At 43.9% G+C, this 16,469-nt stretch overlaps 1 protein-coding gene across 1 annotated transcript in view; it reads right to left on the bottom strand.

Moving 5' to 3' along the window:
* Positions 1–16,469, bottom strand: part of LOC126212749 (uncharacterized) — a 194,605-nt gene that overhangs the window by 145,085 nt on the left and 33,051 nt on the right. The window contains exon 2 of the mRNA XM_049940157.1: positions 2,788–2,862. Coding sequence (XP_049796114.1) covers positions 2,788–2,862 — 75 coding nt within the window. The remainder of the gene's footprint in view (positions 1–2,787; positions 2,863–16,469) is intronic.

Raw genomic sequence — 16,469 nt, 5'->3', positions numbered from 1 at the left:
AACAGGGGATCAGCGATCATAAAGCTGTTACCGCATCGGTGATTTCAGCCGTAAATATAAATATTAAAAAAGGTAGGAAGATTTTTCTGACTAACAAAAGTGACAAAAAGCAGATTTCAGAGTACTTAACAGCTCAACACAAAAGTTTTGTCTCAAGTACAGATAGTGTTGAGGATCAGTGGACAAAATTCAAAACCATCGTATAATATGAATTAGATGAGTATGTGCCAAGCAAGATCGTAAGAGATGGAAAAGATGCACCGTGGTACAACAACAGAGTTAGAAAACTGCTACGGAAGCAAAGGGAATTTCACAGCAAACATAAACATAGCCGAAGCCTTGCACACAAACAAAAATTACGCGAAGCGAATGTGAGGAGGGCTCGAAAGTAAAGTTCTATGTACTGACTTGACAAAAAATGCTAAGAAATTTTGGTCTTATGTAAAAGAGGTAGGTGGATCAAACCAAAATGTCCAGACACTCTGTGACCAAAATGGTACTGAAACAGAGGATGACAGACTAAGGCCGAAATACTAAATGTCTTTTTCCAAAGCTGTTTCACAGAGGAAAACTGCACTGTAGTTCCTTCTCTAGATTGTCGCATAGATGACAAAATGGTACATATCGAAATAGATGACAGGGGGATAGAAAACAATTGAAATTGCTCAAAAGAGGAAAGGCCGCTGGACCTGATGGGATACCAGATCGATTTTACACAGAGTACATGAAGGAACTTGGGCCCCTTCTTGCAGCGGTGTACCGTAGGTCTCTAGAAGAACGTAGCATTCCAAAGGATTGGAAAAGGGCACAGGTCATCCCCGTTTTCAAGAAGGGACGTCGAACAGATGTGCAGAACTATAGACCTATATCTCTAACATCGATCAGTTTTAGAATTTTGGAACACGTATTATGTTCAAGTACAATGACTTTTCTGGAGACTAGAAATGTACTCTGTAGGAATCAGCATGGGTTTCAAAAAACACAATCGTGTGAAACCCAGCTCGGGCTATTCGTCCATGAGACTCAGGGGGCCGTAGACACGGGTTCCCAGGTAGATGCTGTGTTTCTTGACTTCCGCAAGGCATTCGATACAGTTCCCCACAATCGTTTAATGAACAAAGTAAGAGCATATGGACTATCAGACCAATTGTGTGATTGAATTGAAGAGTTCCTAGATAACAGAACGCAGCATGTCATTCTCCAGGGAGAAAAGTCTTCCGAAGTAAGAGTGATTTCAGGTGTGCCGCAGGGGAGTGTCGTAGGACTGTTGCTATTCACAATATACAAAAATGACCTTGTGGATAACATCGGAAGTTCACTGAGGCTTTTTGTGGACAATGCTGTAGTATATCGAGAGGTTGTAACAATGGAAAATTGTACTGAAATGCAGGAGGATCTGCAACGAATTGACACATGGTGCAGGGAATGGCAATTGAGTCTCAATGTAGACAAGTGCAATGTGCTGCGAATACATAACAAAGAAAGATCCCTTATCATTTAGCTACAAAATAGCAGGTCAGCAACTGGAAGCAGTTAATTCCATAAATTATCTGGGAGTAGGCATTAGGAGTGATTTAAAATGTAATGACCACATAACATTGATCATTGGTAAAGCAGATGCCAGACAGATTCATTGGAAGAATCCTAAGGAAATGCAGTCTGAAAACAAAGGAAGTAGGTTACAATACACTTGTTCGCCCACTGCTCGAATGCTGCTCACCGGTGTGGGATCCGTACCAGATAGGGTTAATAGCGAAGATGCAACGGAGAGCAGCGCACTTCGTTACAGGATCATTTAGTAATCGCAAAAGCGTTACAGAGATGATAGATCAACTCCAGTGGAAGACTCTGCAAGAGAGATGCTCAGTAATTCGGTATGGGCTTTTGTTTAAGTTTCGAGAACATACCTTCACCGAGGAGTCAAGCAGTATATTGCTCCCTCCTACATATATCTCACGAAGAGACCGTGAGAATAAAATCAGAGAGATTAGAGCCCACACAGAAGCATACCGACGATCTTTCTTTCCACGAACATTACGAGACTGGAATAGAAGGGAGAGCCGATAGAGGTACTCAAGGAACCCTCTGCCACACACCGTCAGGTGGCTTGCAGAGTATGGATGTAGATGTAGATTTAGAACAATAATACACGTAGGATTTAAACCTATACCACCACCAAGGCAGCTGTAAACCTTAGCCACTACACTACACTCATTTGGTCAAAATGAGAGTAACGTTACAGGTATACAAGAAATGCTTAAAACTTCAACATTGATTTTCTCGGAAACATGGAGCCACTGCACGGAAAGGTACCTCCTGTGTACTTGCGACATGTCCCTCTACAATATAACTAACACTCATCAAAACCTGTGATTGACAGGCGTGATGGTCCCCTCATCAAGTGTCAACTCCATCCCAGAGCCAGTACCGTGGATTTCGAGGACCAGTCTACAGTTGTGGGCCAGCTAAACTAAGGAGAGAATACAATGGCTTTATCGCACTTTACCCGATGAAGATAGTAAATGTGTTCAGGCCAGAGCGTGTGCAATGTCATACTGCTAAGTGGGCTCATGCTCCAAAATCTCTGTGAATTTTATTCAATTTTGGAATCACCGAAATAACATCACATATCCACTGAACACATGAAATTGCTTTTCATTTCCTCCTTCCATTCTTGGTGCCTCATTTTTTGTCCAACAGTGTATTTCTAATCTAACATCCAGCAACAGTTACATCCACAGACAGTTAGTATCCAAAAGTGAACAAAAAATTAGGCAACAGAAATACCTGTGGGTCAGAGATCGTGTCCGAACCCTTGTCATCTTCAGGAGTCTGCAAGTTACATTCGACCGTCTCGAACATCTAGAACACAAAAATATTACACTCGTCTTCCAACAATACTATATACACTGCTTACATTTGGGGAATTACATTAACGACTACACGAGAATCTGAAATCCACTAATTTAAAAAAATCTGAGACAGTCACATACAATAAATTTCTGGGAGTAATGTATACAGAGCAACTTACAAAGTGGAATGATCACTCAAAACCAGTCGTAAAAGAGTACATGACAGACTGAAATTCATCAGAAGAATCTTACGAGATCTGTCGAATGATTCTCGAGTATTGCTCTTCAGTCTGAGACCCTTGCCAGTTACATACGATAGGGGATACAGATAAAAAGCAAAGAAAAGCAGTGCATTTTGCCATAGTTTAATTCGGTAAGTGTTACCGAGATGTTCACCCACGTACACAAGCAGGTGCTAAAATCAAGGCAACGCAAGTGACTCAGATTTACTACCAAAATTCTGAAGGGCACATTCCCAGGACTGTCACTCAATATATCTGTCGTCCTGAATACATCTCGCGAGAAAAGAGAGAAGGTAAAATTAGATATTAAACAGTGGTAAGTCCAGGATGGAATAACAATGATACGGAAAAGAATCAATAGCTACTCCTCACATAGAGGAGGTGCTAAGTTGCAGACAGGGGACAAAAGACTGCTAAACATTAAAGCTTTCAGACTAAAATGCCTCCTACTGGCGCGCGCACACACACACACACACACACACACACACACACACACACACACACACACACACACCTCTGGCTTCTAGGGCCCTGACTCTGGCAGTACTGTCCTAGGGGGGACATTCACCTAGACTCGCATAGGAAGTGTGGTAGTAATCAAAGATACAATGACAATTTTGGACTACTGAAACATTATTGTTGACCACCTGTATCCCATCACACCCTACATCCTCCCCAATCCTGCAGGATAATTATCAGTGTCAGAAGGAAAGAATGGTGTCGAATTTGACTGAGGAGCCCAATAACGGCCTCACGACGACGTCTCTGCCATATCTACAGTTACACATCTACAAGCGGCAGGCAGTCGTAAAGCGGCATCCCACGGATGGCCGAGTATCGAGCACCGTCCCCTGCACCCAGCTTACGTGTTGGCTAGCCCATCGGCAATTGGGACTCGCCTCACTTGTTAGTAACTATACCACACAGCAACCAAAGTGGACAGTATTCTTGGCACAAAAGCCGCCACAAGATGTGCCGTGTTCTCCGAACGGCACAGTGCGCATCCAAAGCCACGGTGCTGCTATCACAGGCACTACGTCGGTCACCATATTATTGTGCCACAACTGTATTTACACTGACGCACAATCACGGAATGGCAGTTCACATCCAGCTCTGCACAGGCACACACTGCTGTGATCTACGTACCTGTAAAGTCGTCGCTAATTTTGGGTGTTACTGAGTAGCAAGCAGCTCCATTGCAACCGTACGTGAGGACAAGAGGCAGGAACGGAGATGCCGATACGCGGTTTCAGGAGCGAGCCTCTTCGCACACCCCGAGGCAGCAGTGTCGAGTCGTACTATTGTGACGACATTGTAGAAAGGCCGCGCAACACCAAATTGGCTTGCAGAGTATTTTTGCAGCAGCGAGACAGTGAGGTGTCAATCTCTGCATGCCCCAAGTATGCTATTAATCACTATAAGTACCCTCTAATTCTAGCACAGTTATACACAGTTCGGCAGTACCCTCCAGAACATCGAGTCCACCCGAGTCTCCGTCACATTACGGCCCCCCAGCAGCCGACGCTACTCTGGGCAGCTGTCACCACCACCCCATTTACGGTTCTAACAAGGGAACCTCCCCGTCGCACCCCCCCCCCCCCCCCCCCTCCCGGATTTAGTTATAAGTTGGCACAGTGGATAGGCCTTGAAAAACTGAACACAGACCAATCAAGAAAACAGGAAGAAGTTGTGTGGAACTATGCAAAAAATAAGCAAAATATACAAACTGAGTAGTCCATGCGCAAGATAGGCAACATCAAGGAGAATGTGAGCTCAGGAGCGCCGTGGTACCGTGGTTAGCGTGAGCAGCTGCGGAATGAGAGGTCCTCGGTTCAAGTCTTCCCTCCAGTGAAAAGCTTACTTTCTTTATTTTCGCAAAGTTATGATCTGTCCGTTCGTTCATTGACGTCTCTGTTCACTGTAATAAGTTTAGTGTCTGTGTTATGCGACCGCACCGCAAAACCGTACGATTGGTAGACGAAAGGACGTGCCTCTCCAATGGAAACCGAAAACATTTGGTCGCTAGGTCATAGGTCAACCGATTCCTCCACAGGAAAATACATCTGATATATTATATACGACACTGGTGGCGGCATGTGCGTCACATGACAAGAATATGTTGTCGACCCACCTAACTTGTACACTTAGTGAATGGGTAAAAAGCTTCTTCTACCTTCCCCGGTTTAGGTTTTCTTGTGGATGTGATAATCACTCCCAAAAAACTGATGAAAACATAAGAGTTTGTCACATAAACTGCAACAAATGCATGCAACAGTTTCACAGTCGCACAGTTTTCCCTGAGCTGTGTCAAAACATATGTTTTTAACGTTTTCAAATTTTTCCGTGTGTAGACCGTCAAATCCTGCATATGTTCAAGCAAATCTGAACATGTCCTGGAATTTTGGAGAGCGAAGTTGATTATGTGTGAGTGCCTGAACTTTGATAATTGACAAACGATCACGTAAACAATGCTGCTCTGTGTACCTGTGCAGCTTCGCAAAATCATAGAATCTTTTCACAAAGTATTTCACTTGCCGAAAACCAAACACATCTAGCAGTTGCACAAGAGTTGTACAACCTGGAGGAATGGTAATCACGTCTACGCCCACACTAAAATTGTCTGAAAATAAAAAATTGAACTTTTCACTTGAGGTAAGACTTGAACCGAGGACCTCTCGTTCCGCAGCTGCTCACGCTAACCACGGGACCACGGCGCTCCTGAGCCCACATTCTCCTTGATGTTGCCTATCATGCACGTGGACTACTCAGTTTGTATATTTTGCTTATTTTTTGCATAGTTCCACACAACTTCTTCTTCTCGGTTGATCTTTGTTCAGTTTTTCAAGGCCTATCCACTGTGCCAACTTATAACTAAATCTGAGGAGGGTGCAATGGGGAGGTTCCCTTGTAAGTGCGAGGGTGCAGACTTAACAACCGTGACCTGCTCTGGTGGAGACTTCTGCCCACACTAGAGTAAGCTGCTAGCTGACCTGTAACGTGGCGGAGACTTTAAGGATCTGATATCGTGGAGGTTGCTGCCATAATACACAGCACAGGTTTTCTAGTCAACCCTAGTCACCTATAACCTGCACAATCACCACTCCACATGCTCTGTGCCACAGTGGCCCCGCTCACGTCAGGTCACTATACAGGGTGTTACAAAAAGGTACGGCCAAACTTTCAGGAAACATTCCTCATACACAAATAAAGAAAAGATGTTATGTGGACATGTGTCCGGAAACGCTTAATTTCCGTGTTAGAGCTCATTTTAGTTTCGTCAGTATGTACTGTACTTCCTCGATTCACCGCCAGTTGGCCCAATTGAAGGAAGGTAATGTTGACTTCGGTGCTTGTGTTGACATGCGACTCATTGCTCTACAGTACTAGCATCAAGCACATCAGTACGTAGCATCAACAGGTTAGTGTTCATCACGAACGTGGATTTGCAGTCAGTGCAATGTTTACAAATACGGAGTTGGCAGATGCCCATTTGATGTACGGATTAGCACGGGGCAATAGCCGTGGCGTGGCACGTTTGTATCGAGACAGATTTCCGGAACGAAGGTGTCCCGACAGGAAGACGTTCGAAGCAATCGATCGGCGTCTTAGGGAGCACGGAACATTCCAGCCTATGACTCGCGACTGGGGAAGACCTAGAACGATGAGGACACCTGCAACGGACGAGGCAATTCTTCGTGCAGTTGACGATAACCCTAATGTCAGCGTCAGAGAAGTTGCTGCTGTACAAGGTAACGTTGACCACGTCACTGTATGGAGAGTGCTACGGGAGAACCAGTTGTTTCCGTACCGTGTACAGCGTGTGCAGGCACTATCAGCAGCTGATTGGCCTCCACGGGTACACTTCTGCGAATGGTTGATCCGACAATGTGTCAATCCTCATTTCAGTGCACATGTTCTCTTTACGGATGAGGCTTCATTCCAACGTGATCAGATTGTAAATTTTCACAATCAACATGTGTGGGCTGACGAGAATCCGCACGCAATTGTGCAATGACGTCATCGACACAGATTTTCTGTGAACGTTTGGGAAGGCATTGTGGGTGATGTCTCGATTGGGCCCCATGTGCTTCCACGTACGCTCAATGGAGCACGTTATCACGATTTCATACGGGATAGTCTACCTGTGCTGCTAAAACATGTACCTTTACAAGTACGAGACAACATGTGGTTCGTGCACGATGGAGGTCCTGCACATTTCAGTCGAAGTGTTCGTACGCTTCTCAACAACAGTTTCGGTGACCGACGGATTGGTAGAGGGGGACCAATTCCATGGCCTGCACGCTCTCCTGACCTCAACCCTCTTGACTTTCATTTATGGGGGCATTTGAAAGCTCTCGTCTACGCAACCCCGGTACCAAATGTAGAGACTCTTCGTGCTCATATTGTGGACGGTTGTGATACAACAAGCCAGTTTCCAGGACTGCATCAGCGCATCAGGGATTCCATGCGACAGAGGGTGGATGCACGTATCCTCGCTAACGGAGGTCATTTTGAACATTTCCTGTAACAAAGTGTTTGAAGTCACGCTGGTACGTGCTGTTGCTGTGTGTTTCCATTGCATGATTAATGTGATTTGAAGAGAAGTAATAAAATGAGCTCTAACATGGAAATTAAGCGTTTCCGGACACATGTCCACATAACATCTTTTCTTTCTTTGTGTGTGAGGAATGTTTCCTGAAAGTTTGTCCGTACCTTTTTGTAACACCCTGTATATCAGGATCTCTCCAGGAACCTCCAGCGAGCTACTCTCCGACACTGGCCCACCTGTCGTGCTACTCCGAGACGTGACATCTGTCACAGTGGACCTCCAGAACACTGCTGTTGTGGCTTGTCATTATGTTTGCCCAAACATACATCAAATTCTACAAAAAAAAAAAAAAAAAAAAAAAAAAAAAAAAAAAAAAAAAAAAAAAAACTAGGTACATTTTGTCTTAAACATTTGTTTCGATTCTTGGTTGTTGGCACTGGAATTTAAGAAAATCCATGTTCTCATTTTTGCGTGGAAAATGGTTACGCATAAATAAAAAATATCTTATTTACTTCGAAATTTTGATTTGCTAAAACTAAAGCTCTCCCTCTCTCCCCATGGGGTGGGATTTGAGAGAGAGGAATTAGAGTTTTACAAACGTTGACCCAAATATTAATTTTTTCCACAGATTCGAATAAATTTTGTTTGCTATTTGGCTTCTTGACATTGAGTGGCGTCCTGGACAGGGTCGGTCTTCAATTGACATTTCTCCATATTCAAAACGTGAAAACCACTCGTAGACCTAGGGCAGCGGCTCCGTAAGCAATCTTAAGCATTACAGTAGTTACTGTGGACAATTTCCCCGATAGCAAACAAAATTTCACAGCCGCACTTAGCTCCTGACAAACTGCCGACAAGTTTTCACCAAAAGGGAAAAAGTTGTTTTACTAAAAAAAGCTCTCATAGCCAAACCAACACACTGACAGAAACAACTTCGCCCAATGCCTCATAGGGTGTGACCGTAACGAACAACTGGTCGAACAACGGGTTTCCCCACTCTCCCTCCCCACCCCAGCCCAATTCCCATTACTTTTGGGTTCCCCCTTGTATATACAATGGGGTGACAACAGTCACGAGATACCTACCAATGTTTTGACAGACTTGCTTTTGCCTAGTGCACTGCAGCAACTTGATGTGACTTAGACTGAACAAGTCCTCTGCAGAAATACTGAGCCACGCTGCCTCTGTATCCGTCCATAATTGTAAAAGTGCTGCTGGTGCTGGATTTTGTGCACAAAGTGACCTCAGTTATGTCCCGTAAACGTTTGATGGGATTCATGTTGGGCGATCAGGGTGACCAAATCATTTGCTCAAATTGTCCAGAATTTTCTTTAATTACAAACAACTGTGGCCCGGTAACATAGCGCAGTGTCATCCCTAAAAATTCCATCATTTTTTTGCTGCGAATGGCCTCCAAGTACCTAAACATTACCATTTCAAATCAATTACGGGTTCAAATTAATGATATAAATTAATAGAGGGAAACATTCCACGTGGGAAAAATATATCTAAAAACAAAGATGATGTGACTTACCAAACGAAAGCGCTGGCACGTCGATACACACACAAACAAATACAAACATACCCACAAAGTTCAAGCTTTCGCAACAAACTGTTGCCTCATCAGGAAAGAGGGAAGGAGAGGGAAAGACGAAAGGATGTGGGTTTTAAGGGAGAGGGTAAGGAGTCATTCCAATCCCGGGAGCGGAAAGACTTACCTTAGGGGGGAAAAAGGACGGGTATACACCGCGCACACACACACACATATCCATCCACACATACACAGACACAAGCAGACATATTTAAAGACAAAGAGTTTGGGCAGAGATGTCAGTCGAGGCAGAAGTGCAGAGGCAAAGATGTTGTCGAATGACAGGTGAGGAATGAGTGGCGGCAACTTGAAATTAGCGGAGATTGAGGCCTGGTGGATAACGGGAAGAGAGGATATATTGAAGAGCAAGTTCCCATCTCCGGAGTTCGGATAAGTTGGTGTTAGTGGGAAGTATCCAGATAACCCGGACGGTGTAACACTGCGCCGAGATGTGCTGGCCGTGCACCCAGGCATGTTTAGCCACAGGGTGATCCTCATTACCAACAAACACTGTCTGCCTGTGTCCATTGATGCGAATGGACAGTTTGTTGCTGGTCATTCCCATATAGAATGCGTCACAGTGTAGGCAGGTCAGTTGGTAGATCACGTGGGTGCTTTCACACGTGGCTCTGCCTTTGATCGTGTACACCTTCCGGGTTACAGGACTGGAGTAGGTGGTGGTGGGAGGGTGCACAGGACAGGTTTTACACCGGGGGCGGTTACAAGGGTAGGAGCAAGAGGGTAGGGAAGGTGGTTTGGGGATTTCGTAGGGATGAACCGAGAGGTTACGAAGGTTAGGTGGACGGCGGAAAGACACTCTTGGTGGAGTGGGGAGGATTTCGTGAAGGATGGACCTCATTTCAGGGCAGGATTTGAGGAAGTCGTATCCCTGCTGGAGAGCCACATTCAGAATCTGATCCAGTCCCGGAAAGTATCCTGTCACAAGTGGGGCACTTTTGTGGTTCTTCTGTGGGAGGTTCTGGGTTTGAGAGGATGAGGAAGTGGCTCTGGTTATTTGCTTCTGTACCAGGTCGGGAGGGTAGTTGCGGGATGCGAAAGCTGTTGTCAGGTTGTCGGTGTAATGCTTCAGGGATTCCGGACTGGAGCAGATACGTTTGCCACGAAGACCTAGGCTGTAGGGAAGGGACCGTTTGATGTGGAGTGGGTGGCAGCTGTCGTAATATATGTGTGGATGGATATGTGTGTGTGTTTGCGTGAGTGTATACCCGTCCTTTTTTCCCCCTAAGGTAAGTCTTTCCGCTCCCGGGATTGGAATGACTCCTTACCCTCTCCCTTAAAACCCACATCCTTTCGTCTTTCCCTCTCCTTCCCTCTTTCCTGATGAGGCAACAGTTTGTTGCGAAAGCTTGAATTCTGTGTGTATGTTTGTGTGTCTATCGACGTGCCAGCGCTTTCGTTTGGTAAGTCACATCATCTTTGTTTTTAGATACAATTACTGGTTCAGTTGGTGAAGAGGATCCAGTCCATTCCGTGTAAACACAGCCCACACCATTATGGAGCCACCACCAGTTTACACAGTGCCTCGTCGATAACTCGGGTCTGCGGCTCCGTGGGGTCTGCGCCACACTCCGACCCTACCGTCAGCTCTTATCGACTGAAATTGGGTCTCGTGTGACAAGGCCACAGTTTTCCAGTCATGTAGGGTCGAACTGATACGGTCACAAAAACAGCAGAGACACTCCAGGTAATGTGCATCTTCAGGTTTTGGCGGCGCAAAGACTGTTCCATTAAGTTTCGGGTGTGCAGCTGCAAGAAATCTTCTTCTTCTTCTTCTTCTTCTAATATTTCGGCTGTATAACGTTCAGCCATCTTCAGAGTGAGCCGCAAGACTGCCGCTCCAGTGCTCGCTTCGTCCCTTTATACTCGTGTACCGCGCGACTGCGCATGCGGCCACAGATGCAAATGCGCCAGAGACGTTGGTCGGCGGCATAGACGTGCATAATGCGCGAGTTGTATTTATGACTCCGCATTTGATCTGTGTTGGCATATCGATATATCATTGTGAGCTGCACTGTGACGACGTCTTTGTGAGTTTATTAGGGCAAGTGCCGGATTCCATGATTTATCAAGATTGAAACCACTATCTCTATTAATTAAATTCGTCGTCAAGCGAATTTCAATCGCCTCCTTCACTATCGAGTCCCATAAAGCTGATGTAGTTGCCAAAATTTCGACGTTGTCATACCACATACTGTGACCATTATCAACACAGTGCTCTGCCACTGCCGACTTATTAGGTTGTAAAAGTCGTGTGCTCCTCCGGTGTTCTGTACATCTTTCTTGGACAGTACGAGTTGTTTGCTCGATGTAATAAAGGCCACATTCACATGGAATTTTGTAAACTCCAAATTTCTTACATCGGACAAACAACTCGTACTGTCCAAGAAAGATGTACAGAACAGCGGAGGTGCACATGACTTTTACAACCTAATAAGTCGGCAGTGGCAGAGCACTGTGTTGATAATGGTCACAGTATGTTGTATGACAACGTCGAAATTTTGGCAACTACATCAGCTTTATGGGACTCGATAGTGAAGGAGGCGATTGAAATTCGCTTGACGACGAATTTAATTAATAGAGATAGTGGTTTCAATCTTGATAAATCATGGAATCCGGCACTTGCCCTAATAAACTCACAAAGACGTCGTCACAGTGCAGCTCACAATGATACATCGATATGCCAACACAGATCAACTGTGGAGTCATAGATACAACTCGCGCATTATGCATGTCTCTGCCGCTGACCAACGTCTCTGGTGCATTTGCATCTGTGGCCGCATGCGCAGTCGCGCAGTACACGAGTATAAAGTGACGAAGCGAGCACTGGAGCGGCAGTCTTGCGGCTCACTCTGAAGATGGCTGAACGTTATACAGCCGAAATATTAGAAGAAGAAGGAGATTTCTTGCGGCTGCACACCCGAAACTTAATGGAACACTGCAGGTAATGTTGTGCTGTGGCAAAGACACATCACTCGGCTGCCATAGTCCATTAACACTGAATTTCACTGCACTGTCGTAACGGATACATTCGTCGTATATCCCACATAGATTTCTTAAGTTATTTCATGCTTGTCTTTTAGCACTAACAACTCTATGCAAATACTGCTGCTCTCCGTCAGTAAGTGAAGGCTGTCAGCCACTGTGTTGTCCGTGGTGAGAGGTACTGCCCGAAATTTGGTATTCACGACACACACTCGGCATCGTGGATCTCTGAATATTTAATTTCCTAGTGATTTCCAAAACAGAAGGTCCCAGGCATCTAGCACCAACTTCCATTTCGCATTTGAAGGCCTTTAATTTCTGTCATAAGGCCATAATCGTGTCGGGAATCTTTTCGCAAGAATCACCCGAGACAAATGACAGCTTCACCAGTGCACTGCCCTTTTATACCTTGCATATGCGATACCATCTGTATACGTGCATATCACTATTCCACAACTTTTGTCACCTCAGCGTACATACTAACATCTTCACTTCAGTGCTCAGCATTCTCGTAGCGAGAAAAAGTATGCTCAATTGTGTACGCCTCTATTCGTACAATTATAAATACTATAGTGTGCGTCATTTAGGACGGCGGCCGAGTTTAGGTTCGTTCTGCGCATCTGACATCACAAAACAAAATCAGCCAATGAACAGAGAACGACGTTGCCAGAGCTCGACTGCAGTGCAGGGCACAGACGAGTGTCTTCAGTTTTAGAAACGTTCAGTCATAAATAAAGTAATTGAACAAAAGCAATGTCTTGATAGCAGACTTTCTTTTATAGAAAGTTTGGGAAAAGCATTCTTTATACCAATTGCTTCATATTCTATTAATTAATTAAACCAAACAAGCAACAAGCCTGCTAATTCAGTCAATAGCAAGGAAAGGTGTTCGTATCATTCTCAAGAACCGTTTTTTCGCAATAAAGAACAGAGGTAATTGTTTATTTCCTAATGTACTTTGACGAAACGTGAGAAATTCATAGTCATACCAACAGTGTTTGTCGGTGTTTTGCGTGATAATTAGAGTCCTCCATGAATTCTGTTGAATGACAAGTTGCGGTAGCGTAATGCTTAAGGTGTTTGGCTGCCAAGCGAAAGGTTTAGAGTTCAAATCTCGTTCAGCCGGCCCCGTAGCTCAGCGTGTTTGGTCAGAGGGTTAGCTGCTCTCTGTAATAAAAAAAACTGAGTTAATGGACCAATGACGAACTGAAACGGGTGTCTTGCAAGGTCCACCCCGAGAAGATACTAAGAATGAAGACGAACAAAAATGAGTTTTTAAAAAAAAAGAAAAAGGGGGGGTGGGCAAAGAAAGAAAAAGAAAAGTTGGTATAGGGGAAAAAAAAAAAAAAACTTGTTCGGAGTGTAATATTTTCTTTATTTAAAAACAATATCGAAGTGTCTTACTTCATGAATTTTATTCGTCTGAATGTAATTTTTTGAAATTTCTAGTGCTTTGTCTCTTCATTATAGCCATAAGTTTTCGGTTTTTCTAATTTTGGGGCCAAATAGTTTTGTGAAATCGAATGATCAAGTGTGTCAAAGCAGTCTGAACACTATGTGTCTGCACAGGCGAGCAGTGCAGTGACGACAAAATCGTGCACAGCGCGGAATGCGGGGAGCACGTCTCTGTAGCAGCGAAAGGGTTAATGTGGCCGTGGTGGCTTTACTTCATAAACTGCACGCTCTCCCTAAACGTAAGTTTGCGAACTGTACTATAGCGCTGCTTCTCTTGGTGCGTGCGTCGTTTGCAACTGGCAACGCAGCAATCTCCCGCGTCGGGGCGGGCATATGCGAACTGCCAATATAAAAGAATTTAACTATAGTGGAAGAGGCAGATTATAAATATACATCCCAATCCCCCCCACTCTCTCTCTCTCTCTCTCTCTCTCTCTCTCTCTCTCTCTCTCTCTCTCTCTCTCTCTCCCCCTCTCCCTCCCCTCCCTCTTTCTCTCATTCCATCACCTCCCCCTGGCTTTACCTATCCATCTTCTCCTTCCCATCCTCTCTCCATCAACTCCCACACCCCCTCTCTGTCCGTCTCCTCCTTCCAAATTTTCTATGTCCATCTCCTCTTTGCCCTCCCCCTCTGACCTCGAGTCTTTTTTATTGTTACTGCAAAATCAGATTCAGCAGTGGTATTTTAATCATAAACCAAAAAGCCATAAATACAACTTTCCTGTTATCTATGTTTCACTAATTTTTTTAAGAATTGGGTACATAAGAACACACACACTTTAGAATTCAACATCGAGTCAAAATTTCAAAGCCATTAGTCAAGAATTTTCAGAGATTAACGATATTCAACAAAGCAACATTTACATTTTTATAATGTTTCCCCTTTTATTAAATATATATCAGATGGAATTCCTATAGTATATAAAAACACTTGAGCTATCAGATGCAATGAGAACTTTCAGAGATTTGAGATTTTGAAGATACGAACATCTATTTTTGACCAAATGCTTTGAAATTTTGACACAACGAACGTTGTATTGGAATATGTGGATGTTTTCCTATACTTTTTTAAAAATATATCTAATATACATTTTTTATAAATTTAATAACTGCGAAACATCATTAAGATACCTAAAACATACCTGTATTAGAATGCAACACTGTGCCAAAATTCAAAATTTCAAAGAAGTCGGTCAAGAACTTTCAGAGACACACGATTTTGAACAAATGAATATTTTTTTTACAGTCAGGTAATTATATGACTTGGCAAACAAATGATAATGAGATGGGGAGCTATTAACATCAATGGGGGCTACTCTGGGAAGAAGGTAGAGCTGGCAGAGGCTGCAAGTAAGATGGGACTGGACATTTTAGCTGTTAGTGACATTCGGGTAAGGGGTGAGAAAGAACAGGAAGTGAGAGAATACAAGGTCTACCCGTCAGGAGTCAAAGCAGGAATAGCACAATGGGGTGTAGGGCTTTACATCAGGAAAGAAATGGAACCCAGCGTAGTTGCAATAAGGTATGTAAACGAACGACTGATGTGGATAGATTTGACAGTGTCTAGCAAGAAAATTAGGATTGTGTCAGTATATTCGCATTGTGAAGGGACAGATCAAGATAAGATGGATAGTTTTTATGAGGCACTCAGTGATGTAGTTGTTAGAGTAAAGGACAAGGACAGTGTTCTGCTCATGGGTGATTTTAACGCCAGGATTAGAAATCGAATAGAAGGGTATGAAAAGGTTATGGGTAAATTTGGAGAGGATATAGAGGCCAACAGGAACGGGAAACAACTCTTGGATTTCTGTGCCAGTATGGGCTTAGTAATCACAAACTCCTTTTTTAAACATAAGAACATTCACCAGTATACTTCGGAAGGCAGGGGAACCAGATCTGTCATTGACTATATAATAACAGATCAGGAATTCAGGAAGGCTGTGAGGGACACACGTGTATTCAGAGGATTCTTTGATGACACTGATCATTATTTAATCTGCAGTGAAATAGGGATTGTGAGGCTGAAAGTGCAGGTCAGGTCCATATGTAGGACGACAAGAGTGGAGAAACTTCAGGATAAGGAAATCAGGCACAAGTGCATAACAGTGATCTCAGAAAGGTATCAGTTAGTTGAATGTAGTCAATTACAGTCATTGGAAAAGGAATGGACAAGGTACAGGGACACAGTACTAGAAGTGGCTAAAGAATGTCTTGGGACAGTAGTGTGTAAAGGTAGGATGAAGCAAACAGCTTGGTGGAATGAGACAGTCAAGGGAGCCTGTAAAAGGAAAAAGAAGGCGTATCAAAAATGGCTACATACCAGAACCCAGGTAGACAGAGAAAGTTATGTTGAAGAAAGAAACAAAGCCAAACAGATAATTGCTGCATCCAAGAAGAAATCTTGGGAAGACTTTGGAAACAGGTTGGAGACTATGGGTCAAGCTGCTGAAAAACCATTCTGGAGTGTAATTAGCAGTCTTCGAAAGGGAGGTAAGAAGAAAATGACAAGTATTTTGGACAGGTCAGGAAAACTGCTGGTGAATCCTGTGGATGTCTTGGGCAGATGGAGGGAATATTTTGAAGAGTTGCTCAATGTAGGTGAAAATGCGATCAGTAATGTTTCAGATTTCGAGGTAGAATGGGATAGGAATGATGATGGAAATAGGATCACATTTGAGGAAGTGGAAAAAATGGTCAATAGATTGCAGTGCAATAAAGCGGCTGGGGTGGATGAAATTAAGTCGGAACTCATCAAATACAGTGGAATGTCAGGTCTT

This window comes from Schistocerca nitens, chromosome 11 (genome assembly GCF_023898315.1).
Source record: "Schistocerca nitens isolate TAMUIC-IGC-003100 chromosome 11, iqSchNite1.1, whole genome shotgun sequence".
Classification (NCBI taxonomy): Eukaryota; Metazoa; Arthropoda; class Insecta; order Orthoptera; family Acrididae; genus Schistocerca; species Schistocerca nitens.
Note: the sequence above shows the minus strand (reverse complement) of the source record. Positions and strands in the feature narration are given on the sequence as shown.